Here is a 19,813-nt window from a genome sequence, read left to right as displayed (position 1 = left end):
AGGGTGTAAAGAACAGACATCTGTAACCATCCAAAAAGATGGGCAGTTTGCACCATGTGGAGGTCATTGGGAAGCAGTTTTTGTACCAAGTTTCAAAAGGCAAAAACCAAACTAAAGGAACCAGCAGTGAGAAGAATACCTAGAACTCTAGAACTAACCGTATTTTTTGGATTCTAGGACAAGCTAAACAGGTAGAATTGTTTCATTGCCTGTTAAAGAAACCAAAAAGGCCATAATACATTAGTCATTTTTCTCTGCGGTCCTTTTGTCTTAGACTTTCTTCTTCCATGATAGAATACTGTAGAGTTCACATTCAGAATGAAAATGCAAATCTAGCTCTCTGTATCCCATGTACTAAGTCCATGTCTTATTATTTATTGGGTTTCAGGTTTTTATGGGCTCTTTTCTCTCTTAAAAAACTATACTAAAAATATTACCCTTACTGTAGAAATTTAAAAAAATGTATAGCATAAAGCTTGACATTCCATCTTAAACATATCACCTCTTGTGCTGTATGCCTTCCTGCAGATACTTACTCTTCTCTTTACAATAACTATTGCTAAAACAGTTTGGTGTATAGTCTTCTGTTCATTTTTCTGGCATATCGTGTATGTAAAATATATAGTATGTATACTTATCACCATTTACATTAATTTTTTTCTTTTATAAATTTACTTATTTAAATTCAAGTTGGTTAACATACAGTATAGTATTGGTTTCAGGAGTAGAACCCAGTGATTCATCACTTAGGTACAATACCCGGTACTCATCCCAACAAGTGCCCTCCTTTTTTTTTTTTTTTTTTAATTTTTTTTTTTTTTTTTAATGTTTATTTATTTTTGAGAGAGACAGAGACAGAATGTGAGTGGGTTAGGGGCAGAGAGAGAGGGAGACACAGAATCCAAAGCAGGCTCTAGGCTCCGAGCTGTCAGCACAGAGCCTGACATGGGGCTACAACTCACGAGCTGTGAGATCATGACCTGAGCCAGAGTCGGACGCTGAACCAGTTGAGCCACCCCAGTGCCCCAAGTGCCCTCCTTAATGCTTATCACGAGTCTAGCCCATCTCCCCCACCCACCTCCCCTCCGGCAACCCTCAGTTTGTTCTGCATTTAAGAGTCTCTTATGGGGGCGCCTGGGTGGTTCAGTCGGTTAAGCGGCCGACTTCGGCTCAGGTCCTCATCTCGCGGTCTGTGAGTTCGAGCCCCGCGTCGGGCTCTGTGCTGACAGCTCAGAGCCTGGAGCCTGTTTCAGATTCTGTGTCTCCCTCTCTCTGACCCTCCCCCATTCATGCTCTGTCTCAAAAATAAATAAAGTTAAAAAAAAATTTTTTTTTTTTTAAAAAGTCTCTTATGGTTTGCCTCCCTCTCTGTTTTTGTCTTATTTTTCTTTCCCTTCCTCTGTGTTCATCTATATTAATTTAATCATATTAAAAGTAGTTCATGAAATTTGCCTTGAAGCTTTTTCCATTGGAAATCATGTAGGTTTTTTTTTTTTAATTGCATAGTATGGCTATTCTGTCATTAATAAGTATTCCCTTACTGATAAAACTTTTAGATTTATCAGATTTCCACATTTTTTTCTGTTAAACAGTGGTTTTGTCAGCATAGTTGTACTTTTATCTTTGATTATCTAAGCAAGTGTATTTCTTTATGATATTTACTTAAAAGTTAAAATTTCTATATAAAAGAACATAGGCCTATTGTAAATTAATATTGTTCAACTGCCTTCTAAAAAGGTATCTCATATTTTTATTCTCAAGTAGTGAATTAGTTGCTCATTATCCATATACTACTCATGTTGGCAACTATTCATGTCTTTTAATACTTGCTAAAGAGACCAAACGTGATTTTCACTGTTTTGATACACATTTGTTCAATTTTTGGTATAGTCACACCATCATTCTTATAATTATTTGCCATTTGTATATCACTTCCATGAATTACCTGTATATATTCTTTGCCTGTCTTCTCATTAAGAGGTCTTTTTTCTTTTGTCTTATTCATTTCTAGGAATGCATTGTATATACCTCTTCATAATTCATCATCATTAAATGTATTTTTTTTCTTACTCATAAAGTAGAATGTTTTTGTTTTGTTTTTGAGAGAGAGAACACGAGTGGGGGAGACAGGGAGAGAGGGCATCTTAGACTGGCTTGATCCCATGACCCTGGGATCATGACCTGAGCTAAAATCATGAGTCAGACGCTCAACTGATGGAGCCACCCAGGCACCTCAGCATGTTTCATTTTAAATTATATTAATTTCCATTTTTCTTCAGCACATTAAAAAAGACTCTGGCTCTTGTACTTGTTTGCATATTATGTTCCTTATTAGACAGATAATCAGGATTGTTGGGAAGTAATAGGATATTTGATGCAGCAAGCAGGTAATTTAGAGCCTGGAAAACAAAACAATGAGGAAGTAGTTGAGATGCATAGAGTCACAGTCAATAAGTTAATGGGAAATATTTACAGATTTAATGAAATGTTTACAAACATTAAAAAATATGACATGATAGGGCTGATTTCTTTGGAATTGTGTCTATTTAAGGATACTGTGAACTACTCTGTGTATAATGTAGATTAGAATATACCACAGTATCTCAAATTTGTTTAATATATTTTGATTAATTGGGTCAGTTCTACAACCCTCTCCTCACTTAAAAAAATGTTATATATATATATATGATATATTGTATCTTAATAGTTTATATTAATATAAACTAATTATATTAATTACATACTTAATATTTTTTTAAGTGCTCATGCCATATTTACTTAACTCAAGTGTGTTTAATTAAGCTTTACCATTACATAAGCCTTCTAGCCTTACGTGTTTTCCCAATATCAAAATCTTCTACAAATACTTTTTATTTCAGTTGCTGTGAAAGTATTGGGGCTGGGGTAGTGAGTGTCTTTTTGTTAGAGGATGCTTTGCATTTGATTAACTTTACATCAAAGTTTGTCTTTTTCTTTCTTTCTTTTTTTTTTTTAATGTTATTTTGAGAGAGAGAGAGCATGCAAGTGGGGGAGGGACAGAGAGAATCCCAAGCAGGCTCTGTTCCACTGGTATGGAGCCTGATGTGGGGCTCGAACCCATGGACTGAGATCATGACCTGAGCCAAAACCAAGAGTTGGACACTTAACCAACTGAGCCACCAGGCGCCCCAGAAGTTTGTCTTTTTCTTAATGAGTCATTGTAAGAAGTACTTCAGGATCTTCACGGAAAAAATACAGAAATTATAGAAATAATATAGAAATTAACCTGAGGTTATGTGAGACTTGGCTAAGACTTTGTTTTTAGATTTCTCTAAAATTATAAAGATTAATTTACTTGTCATTTAAATCTTATGAATTTAAGCAACATGCTTGTTGATAAAATTTAAATCTTTATTTTAGAGCAATATACTTTGCTGCTTATTCAAACTGCAAGGAAAAGTTGAATGATATATTTGATCCGGATTCTACCCAGGTACACATGATTTCTGCTGCAATGGCAGGTATGAATATCTAATATTAAAAGGCAAAGACTTAATACTGAATTACGATGAATTTACATTGTACATTTGTACTTTTAAGACAATGTTCTCTTTATTGATTAGCATCTACAAGCATAATTCTTAAATTTATTAGTATATAGTAAATTTCATCAGGAGGTATACGTAAAATCTGATACCAGTTGGCATTTTTGTAATTAGGTTTGTGATAGCATACAGGTAATATAATATTTACATTGTCTTGTGTAGTCCACTGTATATTTAGTGATCATTTTTAACAGTTTAAAGAATCCAACCATAATTACATATAAATAAGTTATGGAGCTGTAATTTACTCTTCTCTCCTCAATTTCTGTTAGTGCCTTTTCCCTTTTTGCTGCATGTTTTGGCTTCTGTCTGAAATGTGCCGGCAGTTCTTGGTAAAGTATTCATTTTGTCCTGTGCTCAAATGCTGAAGTTTTTGTGATGTATTATTGATAACTAAGAGTCACTAATTTATGTATTTTGAAATATATGTTTAGCATTCCATATAAATCACACTAGATAGCACTTGAAATTTAGGCAACGGCTATGTGTACATGCTTGCTGTAGAAATGTTTTCCAGGGACTCTTCTATCATCATTATTGGGTATATATGATTCTGAATCAAAGCAGCTAGTTCTGGGCCTCTGCACTGCCTTAAAGATAAACTAGGAGATTGATTTGACTAGTCTGGTTTTGGAATCATTTGTTGCAATGCGTGTTAGACAAAGCCACGACCTTTGTTTGGTTCATTCTCTGCAGTTTTCTGAGATTCATTGCGTATTTAACCATACCTCATGTTTCCAAATTATGCTATGACTTTATTAAGCAGATTATGACTACTTTCATCAACTGTTGAGCAGTAAATGGAGTGTCAATTACGTGTTTAATGAATGCTTTAAACTGTTAACCATTTTCTGTTTAGAAATAAATTGGATCAATTTGAACCACATACTTTAACAAACTAAGTGTAAGTTGGAAATAACTAATTTCTGAAAGGTCAATAGCCATAATAATCTACCATATACTTTACAATTATTCTCAAGTCTTTTTATACTCTGTAATTGTTGACTGACTTGTTGAAGTTTTAAAGCTGGAAGGAAAAACCTTAGAGGTCAAGGAGTAAACTACTCTTATTTACCCATGAGGAGAGATCTTGGGCAAGTTACACAGTTTGTATGAACCTCTCTTACCTTATCCTAGGGATGTAGATTGCGCTACAAAGATTTGGATTTTGAGAATTAGTTCTTTAATACCATAGAGATCATCTAGTTACAACCAGAATTTTTTTTAATGTACTTTTTTATAGATGTTGAATATGAATAGAAATGATTTTCCCTCTACAAATTTGAGTGGTATAAGGTAAAAGTTAGTGGCTAATTTCAAATTATATAACCACTGTATTAGGATCTTTAAGAATGTATTTCTGGATTACCAGTGTTCATGTTTTTGTTTTTTAAACCCAGAAAATTATTAAAGAAATGTTAATCTTTCTTTTTTTTGTTTTGTTTTGGAAGACCTGAAGTCAAGAAAGTAGATGAGTGGTCATTTTTATTTGAGGATAGTTGTTACATATTCAGTGGTGCAAATTTAGGGTTTCAGAATATCTTGATTCCCAATGGAACATCTTTTTTTCATTAGGATAGCTCATCAGAATTTATTACTATTTTTGTATCATGTTGCAAAGAATTTCAGTGGAATTGTCATTTTGTACTTTTTTCTCAAATGTGTACAAATGTCAACTCATAGTTTTATATCTATACGTTGATATGATTTTCCAACTTGAATTCCTTGAGTTTTTGTAAATTGATGGTCCTATTGTTCAGAGATTATTACACTATATACTTATTGTGTAATTTGCAAATACTTCTTCCATTTGTTTGCAGTTACATTTTTCTGAGAATTGTGCTTTCAGAGCTTCCTCGCACTATTCATGAGCATTAACACTTAGCTTCGCAGTTTTTATACATAACTACATGGTTGGTGAAACTGAATGGTCCCTGTGCAGACTCATTAAGGGAGCCTTTTGCCCCCTTCATTCTTGAAATAATCTAGACCAGATTGCTCTGGTTTTTCCTCAGCATTACTTTTAGAAGTCTTCTAAATATGAATTGGGGGTACAAAGTGCTTAGAGGCAGTCATGTGAAAAATTGTTTTTTAACTGGCTATTAAAAAAAATGCTAACCTTGTCATGTTAGTATCAAAAAGTGCACTAAAATAGACTGTAATGATATTGCCTGCAAGATTTTGCCACATCAAACAAAACATTAAGGATTTACTAGTAGACCTTGTATGTAATTTTTATTCCAGATAGCCTGTTGATTTTGTATTTTATCCTCTTGAACTCAAGTGTTCAGATAGTAAAACTTTTTTCTCAAAATGACAGTTAATTTAAGGTGGATCTTATTCTGGTTTTAGTGTTTCAAGAGAAGACTATAGGAATTTATAAACCTAAATCTGGAGGTATAAATTAAAAAATTATTTCCAATTGGAAGGCTATTTAATCAAATTAAGTATTGTTGAGTCTTTATGTTTTACCTGTTTTTTTCCCCCTTCCCTACATGTAACCTTTATCAGACTGAGAGTATTTATTTCGTTGAGGTTATTTGTATGTTTTTGTTTAAATGAACTTGCTTATCTCTATGAATATCCCTAGACACAAGTATGCATACAAAAAATAGTATTGTTTCTTTATAGTGATTCCTAATTTTCAAAAGTTTTTATCTGGAATGTATATGCTTTTCTATACAACATTACAGATTTAAATGAAAAGAATTCTGATTTTTATTGGATTCGATATTCAAACATTATCACTATATTTTTAAAATACCAATAATGTAATCATTTGTCATTTATAGCCTACCTTATGGGTCTTATTTGCTTTTATTTAGCATTCACTGTTATTTTTCAAAATAAATCTTTCTATCTGACTTAGTTTATTATTAAAGATTAAGTTTTACTCATTACAAAGAAATTTTGTCTTGCCTATATAAAATATATTTTTTAATATTTTTCCATGGCAGTTTATTCAGCCAAATGGATATTTAGACAGATGTTTTGTGTGTTTGTATGTAAACATTCTTCCTGTTTTTTGTTTTGTAGAACACAAGAAATTAAATATAAAATAATCCAAAATATTCCATAAAAATGGATGTGCAATATTATTGGCCATAGTGCAAAGGTGAAAGGTATTATTCTAGCAACATATACTTTATTTTATTTTAAAAAATTATAAATTATTACAAAATGTTACTTGAATATTCTGGGTTTTTTTTTAAGATTTACTAAGCAAAAAGGATTTACTAAGTAAGCTGATGGTTAAAGTATAGAAAATTGTGATTTCACCTCTGATGGTAGATAACTATGATTAGAAAATGGGATATGATAATCCCTTCTAAATATTTTCTTAGATTCCCCATTGACAAGGTTAGCATTTTTTTTCTTTAAGGCAAAATTCATCTTTTAGGTAAGTATTTGGACTCTGAAACTGCTGCAGATGGCAGAATTTTCAGTACTCGGTGCATTTTTTTAAAAAAATTTATGGCCCATTCTGATATTCCTTTTTGTTTTTTAACTTAAAATTTTCAAAAAAGTTAGATCTCACAGTAAATATTTCTGAAATCCTTCCAATGGGATTCATTTTGTACACATGTTTCTGATGAGGTCACTGCTTGTTGTTATGATACAGAAAAGCCTGTGTCTATTTTAGGCATTTACTGTACATTTCTCCCGAGAAAAGAGTGAGATCGTGTCATCTCATGCTCCCCATCCGCAGGTCACTTCCTGTAGAAATATGGACTAACTTAAACCTCGTGAGTACTGATCTGAGCATCTCTTGCAGCCTCTAGTTTTAAGAAACACACCCTGGGAATTTATGATAGCTATGGAATTAATAGAAGGCGGGAAGAACTTTTATTTCCTGAATTTGTGTGTGCGTTCTGAGTATTTTATAAAACTTTAATTCTGATCCCTTTATACTATTCCTTCTAGAAGGAAGAATGGGGTAATTTTTCAGTCATCGTGTAATAAAAGCCTGGGGTCTTCAGCTTGGCCATAATAGCCTTGACCTCCAAAGAATTTGATGACAGTATTTAAGATAAACATAGTTGTAAAGGTATACCATCCTACAGCTTTCAGGAAAAATAATAGTTCTCTTTGCTTAGCATAACATATTTTAAAAGTCTAATACAGTGCTCTCTATTCTCTTGTCTGTTGATACTAGCTTTCTACTTTCTTGCAAAAATAATCTACCTACATTACTTTCCAATAAATGCAGGTTAAGAATATGTGGGATCTAAGCTGTTTTAGTTTTAATTGGGTTTTTTTTTCTTATAATTTTAATGTATTTTTCTTAGAAGGTTAGGGGGGCTTTGTTCTTACAGAACTTGATGAAATAAAAAGTACAGAAAATGCAATACTACAGGTATCACTCACTTAATGAAATAGACATTTTCAGCAAGTTTCCTATAAGCAGGATTTCTCTTAATCTGGTTTACATTATCAAATGGAGTCTTAGATGAAGCAGAACTCTAAAAGTTGCATTTTGAAAATTTTAAACATTTTTCTAATAACATTCTAACTGTACTACTATACATACTAACTATAACAGTATGGCCATTGCCACTTTGCTTTAACTGACTAGAGCAATATTCTTATTATCTTACAAGTAGATCCTTCAGATACCTCTTAATGTTTAACAGGTACTCAGAATATTAATATGAACTAGCATATTACCAAAATTTCACAAAATTTAAATGCCAAAATAAAAAGCTACAGTGAATATCTAAACTTCAGGGATTATTCCCAGTATCTTTGTCTTAGAAGTAGGAAGATCTGTTTAGCTTTGGCTGTTGGCGAACGTCAAATTGCCCTACCATGTATAATTCTAAGTTGGTGACAGATTTTTGTTTCTTCCCACTTCTTTCATTTCTTGAATTAATAGACTATGTTTTTATAGATTGAATTAGCCTAATATCTAGTTAGTTTAATAAAGTGTGGTTAAGAGAATGTAATAGCATCAAATTCCAGGACTAGAATTTTAACTATGGTAAGGCCAATAGCTAAAAAGCTGTGCATTATGCCTAGATTCTGTCTAATGGTTCGCCAGCATTTAGGCTAGTGTCTTCATTAAGATCTGGCTTTTTATTGGGGGATTTGAGCCAGAACAACTCTAGTTAAAGCACAAGTTACTGATAGTAGCAGTTATAGAGGGATAAGATGGCAGCACTCTCTTACCTGAATTTTAATGTGTCCTGTTCTATAGATCAGTTTGTATCTGGAAATGAATTTTAGTTAAGTGAGAAATACCTGTTGTTTGCGCCCTATCATTGTTCATTAGTGTGTACAGAATAATTTAAAATTTTATTCACTGATATTTAAAAATTAATTTCTAGTAATAATTAAATGCAACATTTTAAAGTTTACATATGGTATTTTTTTCAGCTTTTAATTGAGGAATTTTGTGACTTGGGAGAGTATCAAGTTTGGGTACTAAGTTTATTTTTTAAAATACAACTAATATTAAAAAAACTTTGCTCATATTTACAAATAAAGTATAATAGATTGAATGAGATTTTTACCTAGACAGGTAAAAGTTCGGCATAAGGATTCCCAGTTTTAGGCTTTCAAAATTTAATGAAAAGCAAATATTTTTTCTTAATTTCCACAGGATAATTAATAAAGGCTATTGTGAATAATGCAGAATATTTTGTTGCCTTGTGCAGCTTTGTGGGCTTTTACTAATAAACCCCCTAATATTGCTATACAGATATTTAGCTAATAATAACTATTTAAGTTAAAAAACAAAGAATCATCAATTTAGGGGTATGGCCAGAATACTATCAGGTGCACATTTACCTTAAAATATAATTTGAATGTATTTAGTTTGAGTTTTTCACTTAAGAAAATGAGAGTCAAGAAAAGAAAAAAAATTCTTTTAACTTTATTCTCCTTTAAGCTGGAACATGCAAGAAAAATCTTTCCAGAATATTTAAACTGATCTAACAGGGTCATATTTTTCTTCTCTTCTCCTTTTCTAAGAATTTATATATGAAAAGAAACTCTTATTTATTAAAAATGCTCCTGACAGCTGGTCCAACACTTTAAATTTTTATTATTTTAATACTGGCACATAGAAAATTGTTTCCATACTAGTTTTATACATATGTATGCAGTATTAAAAGCACTAAAGAGAAATGGAGACTATTGAACTATTAGAAAATTGGGCAAGTTATCAAACCAAATTTCTATTCCATTTATCATGTTTTATAAATAGATTCAATTTTAAGCATCTTTTTGTGAGACATCTGGCTATTTCTACGGTGTTAAAACAGTGGATTAAGGGAATAACGTTTGAGTTAGCTAACTGTCACATTATGGTAGGGAAAAGAACCTATGAGACTAAATACTACTTTGTACAATTTAGTAAAATTATTTTGCATTTTAGATATACCCATAGTAACTTCAAAAGCCAAGGAAGGATAATGATTGGTTCTGCAGTATATGTTAACTTAGAAACCAAAATTATTTTTAAGTGCACCCCAGCATTTTTCTTTCTGAATTCACTTTACTCACATTAAATGTGCTGGTTATATTCCACCTTTCTAAAAGCTAGTTGATAGAAAGTATTAAAACAGTTAAGATCCTTAGACATTTCTGCATGTAAGTTTCACTGAATTTAAAGGCCAGTTGAATAAATCTGGCTTGATAGAAGTAGTTCTGTGAGGTTTCTGTAGTGATCTTCAGTGTTCACAAGCAATATATCAAAGCCCTGTTTTATAAAGATGAAGCAATCTTCATAAATTCCCGTTTTCAAGATGACATTTCATGGGCTATTTTTCAGTAACAGTAGGAAGATAGCAAGTAAAAGATATGCAATAGTCTAGAGACTCTGTTCCAGAAATGTTAATTTACTAACTAGAATGAGCCATCTTAGGTGACCACCCTCTGCACTGATAATATATAGTACTTAAGTTTTAAAGTAAGTTAGAACTACCTTCTACTCTGAGTTTCTCTCTTAAGTGTCTATAAGTGAGAGGGAAGTTTCAGTTTGTTACTTTTCGAACTTTTGAATTTTTGTATGTGTTTAAGTGGATGAAAAATAGATCTTTCCTATTAACCCTAACAGAAACCTTACTTCTGTGATACCATTATTTTAACAGTATTAGTAAGCATACGTTTATATAAAGCATTCATAAGGGCAAACAACAGTCCTGTTATACAGCCCCATTAAGATCATATATAGTAAATGCTGGCCTTTAGGTAGAATCCACTTTTAAGATAGAGAATTGTGATTTAAGGATGTCAAGTAGCTGTTGTAGAGCTTGCATGCTAAAAAGCCCTAGAATATACCAAATTTCTATTAGATTTGTCTGTAAACATGGGGTTTTAAATTTAGCTTAGAGTGTAGATGGGTGCCCCAGAGAATATTCTGAATATGGTGGGAGAGGAATTTATGTATAATCAGAATTTGCTCTTAAAAGAATTGTTTAGTTACGGTCAGAATTTGAGAATGTAGATTGGAAATAAACTACAAACGTTCATGATTATATGGGTTTGTAAAATAAAAGTGTAAAGTATACATCACTTAATAGTTTAAATATTTATTATGCATTTTCTTTAATATAGATTTATATACTATTTAAAACCTTTAACTTAATAGTTCTTCATTTTTACCAGAGTTCATTTTAAACATGTTTGTTTAGGTTTTACTGCAATCACAGCGACCAACCCCATTTGGCTTGTAAAGACTCGGTTACAGCTCGATGCAAGGTATGTTAATTCATTAAAACAAAATTAAAGTTGGTTTCAACTAATTTTTTCCTATAAATTTATATGTGAGATTTCAGTGCCATGTATCTAACTATGTTTTTCCCTTTTTTGGCTGCTGAATTTGCTTTTTTGTTTGGTTTTTGAAACTTGGGTCTGCCATCAGAAGCAAAAGTGATATATATAATAGTTGGCAATATGACACTTGCTAAGGAAGAATGTAGATTATGTGTTTCTATTTATGTATTTATTTATTTGCTTGCTTATTTCCTTATTATTTTATTTCTTGAGAGTGCACCTGAGAGCAGGAGAGAGGCAGAGGGAGAGAGAGAATCTTAAGCAGGCTCAACGCCTAACGCAGGGTTTGATCTCACGACCCTGAGATCCTGACCTAGCTGAAATCAAGAGTCAGGAGCTCAACTAACTGAGCCACCCAGGTGCCCCTATGTGTTGTGTTTTTAAATAAAAGGAAAAGAATGTATATTAATCTAGGCCAAGCAGTGATAGTTTCACTACATGAATGATTATAATCAACCACCCAACAGTTAACCGACAGGATCAGCTGGTCTAGACTGAATCTTTGAGGAGCATTGCTCAAATTTAGTAGCCTTGTGTACAGAGAGGCCTGGCATGGGATTTAGCTCTCATATATTCATAGACTTGATCTGTTACCACTGACCACTTTATGGTAGCACAATTCATTCATTTGATAGATCTATGTTGAGCAGATACTGCTATGTTCTAGGGATATACCAAGAGACATTGGGGACCAACATTAAGTGGAATAGTTAGGGAATGTTGTTTTGAGCCCATTTTTAAGCAGAGGCAGTGGTCTGTGCAAACCTCATAGGTCTTGAGGTTAGGGCCTCTGGTGTGTTCTGGGAACTGAGCAAAGGCCAGAAGCAGTGCAGTTTAGAGTCTTCCCATCTCAATTCCTGTTGGCCTTTAGTATGGACGATGGGAAAAATAATACTTTTATGGAAAGATGATCCTGTTGGCGTATTATAACAATAATAATGAGACTTTTGAAACTTTCAGCCTTTCTGAAGTAGACTATAACAGATTTCCACCTTTTTTACATTTTATGGCATGGGAAAGTAGTGTTATATCTCAGACTATAAATAAAACTGATATGAGAAATCATTAATAATTATGCCTGCTTAAATATCTGTTGTTTACATTTTATGTTGAACTGTATGCTATTTGGAGACTTGAAATAGCTCTAATTCTTGTTTCATCTGAATAATTTTTAATGAAATCCTAAATGGTGAAGCAAAACTCAAAGTTTATTTCTTTTTTTTTTTTTAATGTTTATTTATTTTTGAGACAGAGACAGAGTGCGAGTGGGGGAGGGGCAGAGAGAGAGGGAGACACAGAATCCGAAACAGGCTCCAGGCTCTGAGCTGTCAGCACAGAGCCCGATGCGGGGCTCGAACCCACAAACTGTGAGATCATGACCTGAGCCGAAGTCGGACGCTTAACCAACTGAGCCACCCAGGCGCCCCTCAAGGTTTATTTCTTAAAGCTAAGAGATCTGAAAAGTAGTGGCAGCTAAAACAACCCAAAGGTTAAAGAAATGTGAGATGCCGGTCCATATTATACTACTATAAGCTACCAGGGCTATACTGCAGGATGTTATAAGGTGGATCTGTAGGGGGTCCTGAGAAAAGTATGGCTTAAAACTCTTATTATTTTTTTCACTTCTAATTTTAACGCACAACAGCACAAGTTCTTAGGCTTGGGAGTGGTGGGGAATGGGGTGGGTTTGGGGTAATAGTGAAAGGCTGGTTTGAGGATGCTCATTTATAACTGAGATCAAGAACAGAGCTGTGTTTGTATATTACCCTTTGGACTTGTAGCATTTTAACTTCTTGTGAAGAAGTCTCTGATGGCAGAAACTGATTACAATTGGTTGTATGGATCACTCAACTGAGAAAGTATTCATACAGTGTCATTAGTTGAGGATAGTCATTAGCTCTAAACAATAATTAGTTCATAAAACTGGAGGAATCTGTAGGTTATCAGGTGGGTATCTTAATTGTGTTTTTATTTTATGTCTGAAACAGGCTGTATTAATTTATAAATAGGTAAATTTTCTATTTTTTTCCCTGTAGGTAGCATTTAAACCCATTTCTTATAGGTAAGGTTTTATTGGGAGAATCATAGTATAAAGTAATATTTTTACAAACTCAAAATTGTATATGTATAAGAGTAAATGCTGTGCCATTAAGTAGCACTAAGGAAGTTTTATTGGGCACAATACTCAATAACTACTTGATAACTATAGAGATCCTCATTCACTTTTCACCATGATACTGGCTGTTGCCTTAAAAGGATCATAGGAAATTTGACTTTAATTCTCATAGTCATTTTTAGGGAAGAACTGAGTGGGTTTGGAAGAATCCCTCAGACGTACAGATACTAGATTAATTGTACTTGCTTTATGATACACTGTCATCACTGGTGTCTCAATCACTCTTTTATGTTATTAAGTCCAGAAGAAATCTTCTCATTTGAACTGGATTCAATGTGATGTGACGGTTTGTTTTATCTTGAGCTGCAGTCACAGCGTATTTGGACTAAAGGATTTTATTGCTTATCCCTACAATACAAACTTCAATGAGGACATGAAACTGAAGATTTAATATACTGTATTTTGCATTTGTAAAAGAAAGTATTTACATGTTACCCATCTAATATGACAAACTTCAGGCAAAAGAATAGGAAATCTAAAATGAATGTTTTAAAATTTTGGTTTCACTTCTTCATGAGTTACAGAGGATCATTCTGTACTGGAGTGGCAGATTTCGTCTATACTTTATTTACCTTATTTAAAAACCTATACTACTTTATTAATAAGATTTTTCCTTTTTGCTTTTCAGGAACCGTGGGGAAAAACGAATGGGCGCTTTTGAATGTATTCGTAAAGTGTATCAGACAGATGGACTTAAAGGATTTTATAGGGGCATGTCTGCTTCATATGCTGGCATATCAGAGACTGTTATCCATTTTGTTATTTATGAAAGTATTAAGCAAAAACTACTGGAATATAAGATTGCTTCTACAATGGAAAATGATGAAGAGTCTGTAAAAGAAGCATCAGATTTTGTGGGAATGATGCTAGCTGCTGCCACCTCAAAAACTTGTGCCACAACTATAGCATATCCACATGGTAAGAGATGTTTGAGTTTATAGGAGTAAAATTCTTTTTTTTTAACATTTTTTTTTTTTAATGTTTATTTATTTTTGAGACAGAGCATGAACGGGGGAGGGTCAGAGAGAGGGAGACACAGAATCCGAAACAGGCTCCAGGCTCTGAGCTGTCAGCACAGAGCCCGATGCGGGGCTTGAACTCACGGACCGTGAGATCATGACCTGAGCCGAAGTCGGCCGCTTAACCGACTGAGCCACCCAGGCGCCCCTATAGGAGTAAAATTCTATTAATTTAGAAATTTTCCCATGTCAGCCAATGGCCCACTTATTAGCACATTTATAATTTTATTGAATTCCAGTAAAACAATATATGGTTTCTTAGGAGTTCATCATAATGGGATTAAATCTGTAAGTAACGGTTTTAATAGGTCAGTATATATTATAGTAGCATGGTGGTGATTTAGCATGGGCTTTGGATAGTCACATTTCAGCCCAGAGTCTGTCAGATTATAGCCAGGTGGCTTTTGGGAAAGTTTCTTTAAATTAAAAAAAAAAACTATGGATACGGTTATGGTATGCTAGATACTTTATATACATTAGTGCTAATCTACAAAAAAATTTCTGTGAAGTACTTAACCGTCTCTGTTGAAGTCTAAGCATACTAATACATACCCAGAATTTGTCTTTATTTTCAAATGGGAAACAAGAAATGTTAAGATTGAGTTGTCCAAGGTCACACAGCTTACTCAGATCACATACCTTTTTTAGTGGAGGAGCCCAAATTTGAAATCGGGTCTGTAATCCCAAAGGCCAGCCTATTTTACAGTATTTCATGTTGGCAAATAAGTATATATGATTTATTTCTCTCTGAAGTTTTACAGTATTAGCGTATTTTATTAATAGATGACAAAATTACTTAAGAATTCGTCTTGCGATGTGCTGAGGGTTTGGGGGTTTTTTTGTAACTTTTATTGTTTTGTTTAAAGGTAGCCTTTGATTTTGTTGTTTGGGGTTTGTTTTGCTTCAGTATTATTTTTGTTCATTTATTTTTGACAGAGAGAGAGATTGAGCTTAAGCTTGAGCAGGGGAGGGGCAGAGAGAGAGAGAGGGAGACACAGAATCCAAAGCAGGCTCTAGGCTCTGAGCTGTCAGAACGCATGAGCTATGAGATCATGACCTGAGCTGAAGTAGGACGCTTAACCGACTGAGCCACCCAGGTGCCCTTTTAAGATGTTATTTTTTAAGTAATCTCTGTATCTAGTATGGGGCTCGAACTCACAACCCCAAGATCAAGAATTGCATGCTCCACTGACTGACCCAGCCTGGCACCCCCGCTTTGGGATTTTAATCTAAATGCTTCACTCTTGTTACACTGATGAGCATTTAGCTTCACCCTTGTGAAGCTAAAGCCCTGTAATTAAAGCTATATCAAGACAAATGAAACAGGGCTATGAGTAAAATGAGAATTTTACTCATAAGATGTAATTTACGAGTAAAACCAAGTCTAACCAATTTGCACTGTGAAGTTCTCTCAGTTTCCTGAGGGAAGTTCCTAACTTCTTTCTTTAAGAGAAGTCAAAAGAGGACAGTATCAGCATTGTTTAGGTTCTGGCTCCTATGGGATGCCTAGAACCATGGCCTGCTAAGGTGAGAGACAGAATTTTAGAATTGTAAGCACCTTGTTCCTTCCAGTGAGATGACGTCACTACAAGAAGAGGTAACTTATAAACAATATTTTGGAGTGGAATATGTAAATGGCATTAATTTTTAAGAGAGGACACGAGATTTCAGATATTAACATTTGCAGTGAAAATGTCTCCAGGCCATTTCCCTCAGGCCCATCAGGAGTAGTGTGCTGGAAAAACAGACTCTTCAGTAGAGAGCTCTGAATTCTTGTCCCAGCCTCTCAACTGACTAAAACCTCTCAGCAGTCCTGATTCCTCATCTTTCAAAACTAAGAAATACGGACTAACTTATACGTAATCTTTTAGATTTCTTAGAGCTCTAAAACTTTACAATTTTTGCTTAGTTGCTTCCCAGATGGAACCTTTCAGCTGATTGGCTAGTATTTTGAACATATCCAGCCTCATGAACATGAGATTTCTTGTTGGCATTTGTGGACCAAATAGATTAGTTGTGGTGAATAGATTAGTTGTTCTATTTTTTCATTGTAGGGTCCACTTAAAATCTTTTCTGTCACTATATCTTTGTGTATTCGTCCTTGATACCACCTACATTCCTTTTCCTGTCTCTTTACCTTTTTCTTACAAAATCTATTCTCCCCTTTGTCTATATTAGTATACAACTGATACTTTTGTTTTATTCTGTTACCATTCAGGAACCTATGTTATAATTACCACTTACCACTAGTGATTTTAGCCAGCTGACTTAGAAGTTTGGTGTTAGTGGGGCTCCTGGGTGGCTCAGTTGGTTGGGCATCCGACGTCGGCTCAGGTCATGATCTCATGGTCTGTGAGTTCAAGCCCCGCATCAGGCTCTGTGCTGACAGCTCAGAGCCTGGAGCCTGCTTCGGGCTCTGTGTCTCCTTCTCTCTCTGCCTCTCTGCCTCTTATGCTCTGTCTCTGTCTCTCTCAAAAATAAATAAACATTTAAAAAAAAAAAATTTTTTTTTAAATAAAAAAAGTTTGGTGTTACTGTAATATAACCAGTTTCAATCAGTTACGCATTAAAAATCACTCCTTATCCGAAGTGTACACTTAAAAGACTGGTAAATGGGATATGCTCAGCATTAGGAGGGTATAAAGATATCACTAATGTTTTAAAATGACTTTTTTCCCCCTAAACAGAAGTCGTAAGAACAAGACTACGTGAAGAGGGAACAAAATACAGATCTTTTTTTCAGACACTGTCTTTGGTTGTTCAAGAAGAAGGTTATGGGTCTCTTTACCGTGGTCTAACAACTCATCTGGTGAGACAGATTCCAAACACAGCCATTATGATGGCCACCTATGAATTAGTGGTCTACCTTCTCAATGGATAGCAACTTCAGGCTGCTGTATACTATGAAGAGGGAAGACCAAAAGATGACAGTGGACCATGCAGTATCGAAGCCAGCATGGTGGACAGAAGAAAATAGTTTGGGAACATGTAACTATGCCTAAAGGAAAGTTTGGTTGTAGGAATTAAAGTAATCATAATAACCGCATTACTTGGTGTTTTCAGTAATGTGAAAAAAACCTAGGCTGCCCAAGAAAAAGCCTTTAGAAGCACTACTTCCTCCAAATTGCCATTTTCTCTACCATGTCCATGGGACATAGTTGCATTTTGTTGATTTATGGCACAATATAGTGTTTATTCCATGAGCACTTTTTCAATCTTCTAATAAAGCCATCCATAATTATATAAATATTGTAACTATCCAAAGATAGTATTGACAGTCATAAATGTCTTACCTCTGGCTTCTGTGTAATTTCTGTAAAATTGTAAAATAACAATAAGTGAGATCCTTAGTATTGTTTTCACATTTCCTTGAGAGGATCTGGAATATTTTAAAGTTAATTATTTGGCATTATTCATCACTAGTTTTGACAGCTAATGAAATAGTATCTAAATATCTTGCGTACTTTTAGCTTTAAAATGTTTTGGTTTCCACTGCTAACAGGAACATGATGTTTAGCATAATGTGGACACTTAAATTGTTCGTTAACATATCAAACTCAGTGGTAATAGTTTGGGACAGAAGAAACCAGTAAAATGTTGATTCTTGGCCATTTCAATAACTTGAGCATGTCCTCCGATCTTTTCTATCTTTATGATACGTGAATGACTTCAGTTGTCTTTTCAGTGGTTTATTAGTTATGGACTTAAGTTATCATCTATCATACCTAGGTATTATTTTCTTAAAGTGGAAAAAATTTACCACTTCTGAATCTTTCTCCATTAGGAATTTGAACCTTTGAATTATTTCCAGATGATCAATATAAATTGCATTTATTTTGTAGAGAAAATGGTAATTTTCAGCTTTGCTGTAATAGGTTTTTTTTTTTAAGGTGGCATTATAAATATCTGGGGCAGTATAAACATCGAAGAGGGGCCCTTTGCCATCTGATCGAACAGGTGGTGATCCTAATTGACTTACAATTTGTAAATGAACAAACTGCTTTTGACAAGAAATGTATGCTATCCTAATTTCTTGAATGGTAAATCATAGAAAGATTCAAGTTAATTCAGATTCAGTGTGCTAACAGGATATAGCTTTTACATTTTGCTGTTGAGTTCACCTGTACCTCTTAATACTTAAATGTATTATATGTATGGCCTTTATGAAGATGTTTGCTATAATTCTGTTAAGAGACTTTGCTAATGGATGTTGCTATACTGGTGTATAAAACATCTACAATTAAACTCCAGTGTGGTACTCATTTCAGTATAGATGAACTGTACATTTTGTGCAATGGCTTTATCTTAAGAATGACTCTTTGTGAATGCACTTTGTGGCCTTTTTTTGGGGGGTGGTGGTGGGGTGAGAGTAACAGAGAATTCCACTTTAGGATTATTTTTTTTTAAACATTGGTCATGTATTAGGCAGAAACAGTGTTCAACAAAACATTTTTCTGGGTTTTAGATACAGTGTTTTGGAGATCTTTAATAACATAAATGTTTTACATATTCTATGTACGCTCTAGTGCCCCTAATATAGAAAATTGTAGCACGTCATTGCAAGCTTACTCTGTTGTCACCAATGAAACACAGTGCCCTCTTAAATTCCTCACCTTCTTAACTCATTATAATCAACAGTAACTGGATGTTTTTGAGGTGCTTTGATTGGAATTTAAAAATATTCCAATCTCTTTGGAGACCAAAGGCAATTTCAGTTTCATTACCTTTGGGATTATTCATACCTTTTATGGTGACTTTTAGCTTTGACATTTATTGTGAGAAACATGCCAAAAAAAAAAAAAAAAAAAAAGCAACCCAATAATGGGGGTTCTAACTTAAATCTGTAGAGAAAGTCTCAATCTAGAGTGTTTGCCTTTTCAGGTGCCACTTATACTGCCTAATACAGTGCCATTTGCCTTGTGAAGATGCATAAACATTAGTTGTGCTGAATGTAGGACAGACATTCTCCCTAATCTTAATGATCTCAGTACACCACAGATAAGATTAAGAATGATCTGAAAACCAGCAGCTAAGGAACATCTTATTATTTAGCTGTAGCAAATTCATAATAAGTGTCCTTCAAGGATGAACATGTATTCTATTCTGGTTTGTATTTAGCAAGTAAAACTTATGTTGACCTTTAGTGCATTATATTCTGCTATATATAGAGTATTCTCTATGTACTGGAAGAAAAGATGTTAAGAGTCTTTTTTACTCTTTTTTTTTTTTTTTTAATGTTTTTATTTATTTTTTGA

At 33.9% G+C, this 19,813-nt stretch overlaps 1 protein-coding gene across 1 annotated transcript in view; it reads left to right on the top strand.

The window, feature by feature from the left end:
• Nucleotides 1–18,803, top strand: part of SLC25A36 (solute carrier family 25 member 36) — a 37,546-nt gene extending 18,743 nt beyond the window's left edge. The window contains exons 4-7 of the mRNA XM_042999070.1: nucleotides 3,400–3,500; nucleotides 11,222–11,288; nucleotides 14,168–14,457; nucleotides 17,246–18,803. Coding sequence (XP_042855004.1) covers nucleotides 3,400–3,500; nucleotides 11,222–11,288; nucleotides 14,168–14,457; nucleotides 17,246–17,439 — 652 coding nt within the window. The 3' untranslated portion in view covers nucleotides 17,440–18,803. The remainder of the gene's footprint in view (nucleotides 1–3,399; nucleotides 3,501–11,221; nucleotides 11,289–14,167; nucleotides 14,458–17,245) is intronic.
• Nucleotides 18,804–19,813: the final 1,010 nt, after the last annotated feature.

The sequence above is a fragment of the Panthera tigris genome, chromosome C2 (genome assembly GCF_018350195.1).
Source record: "Panthera tigris isolate Pti1 chromosome C2, P.tigris_Pti1_mat1.1, whole genome shotgun sequence".
In the NCBI taxonomy this organism is placed as follows: Eukaryota; Metazoa; Chordata; class Mammalia; order Carnivora; family Felidae; genus Panthera; species Panthera tigris.
Note: the sequence above shows the minus strand (reverse complement) of the source record. Positions and strands in the feature narration are given on the sequence as shown.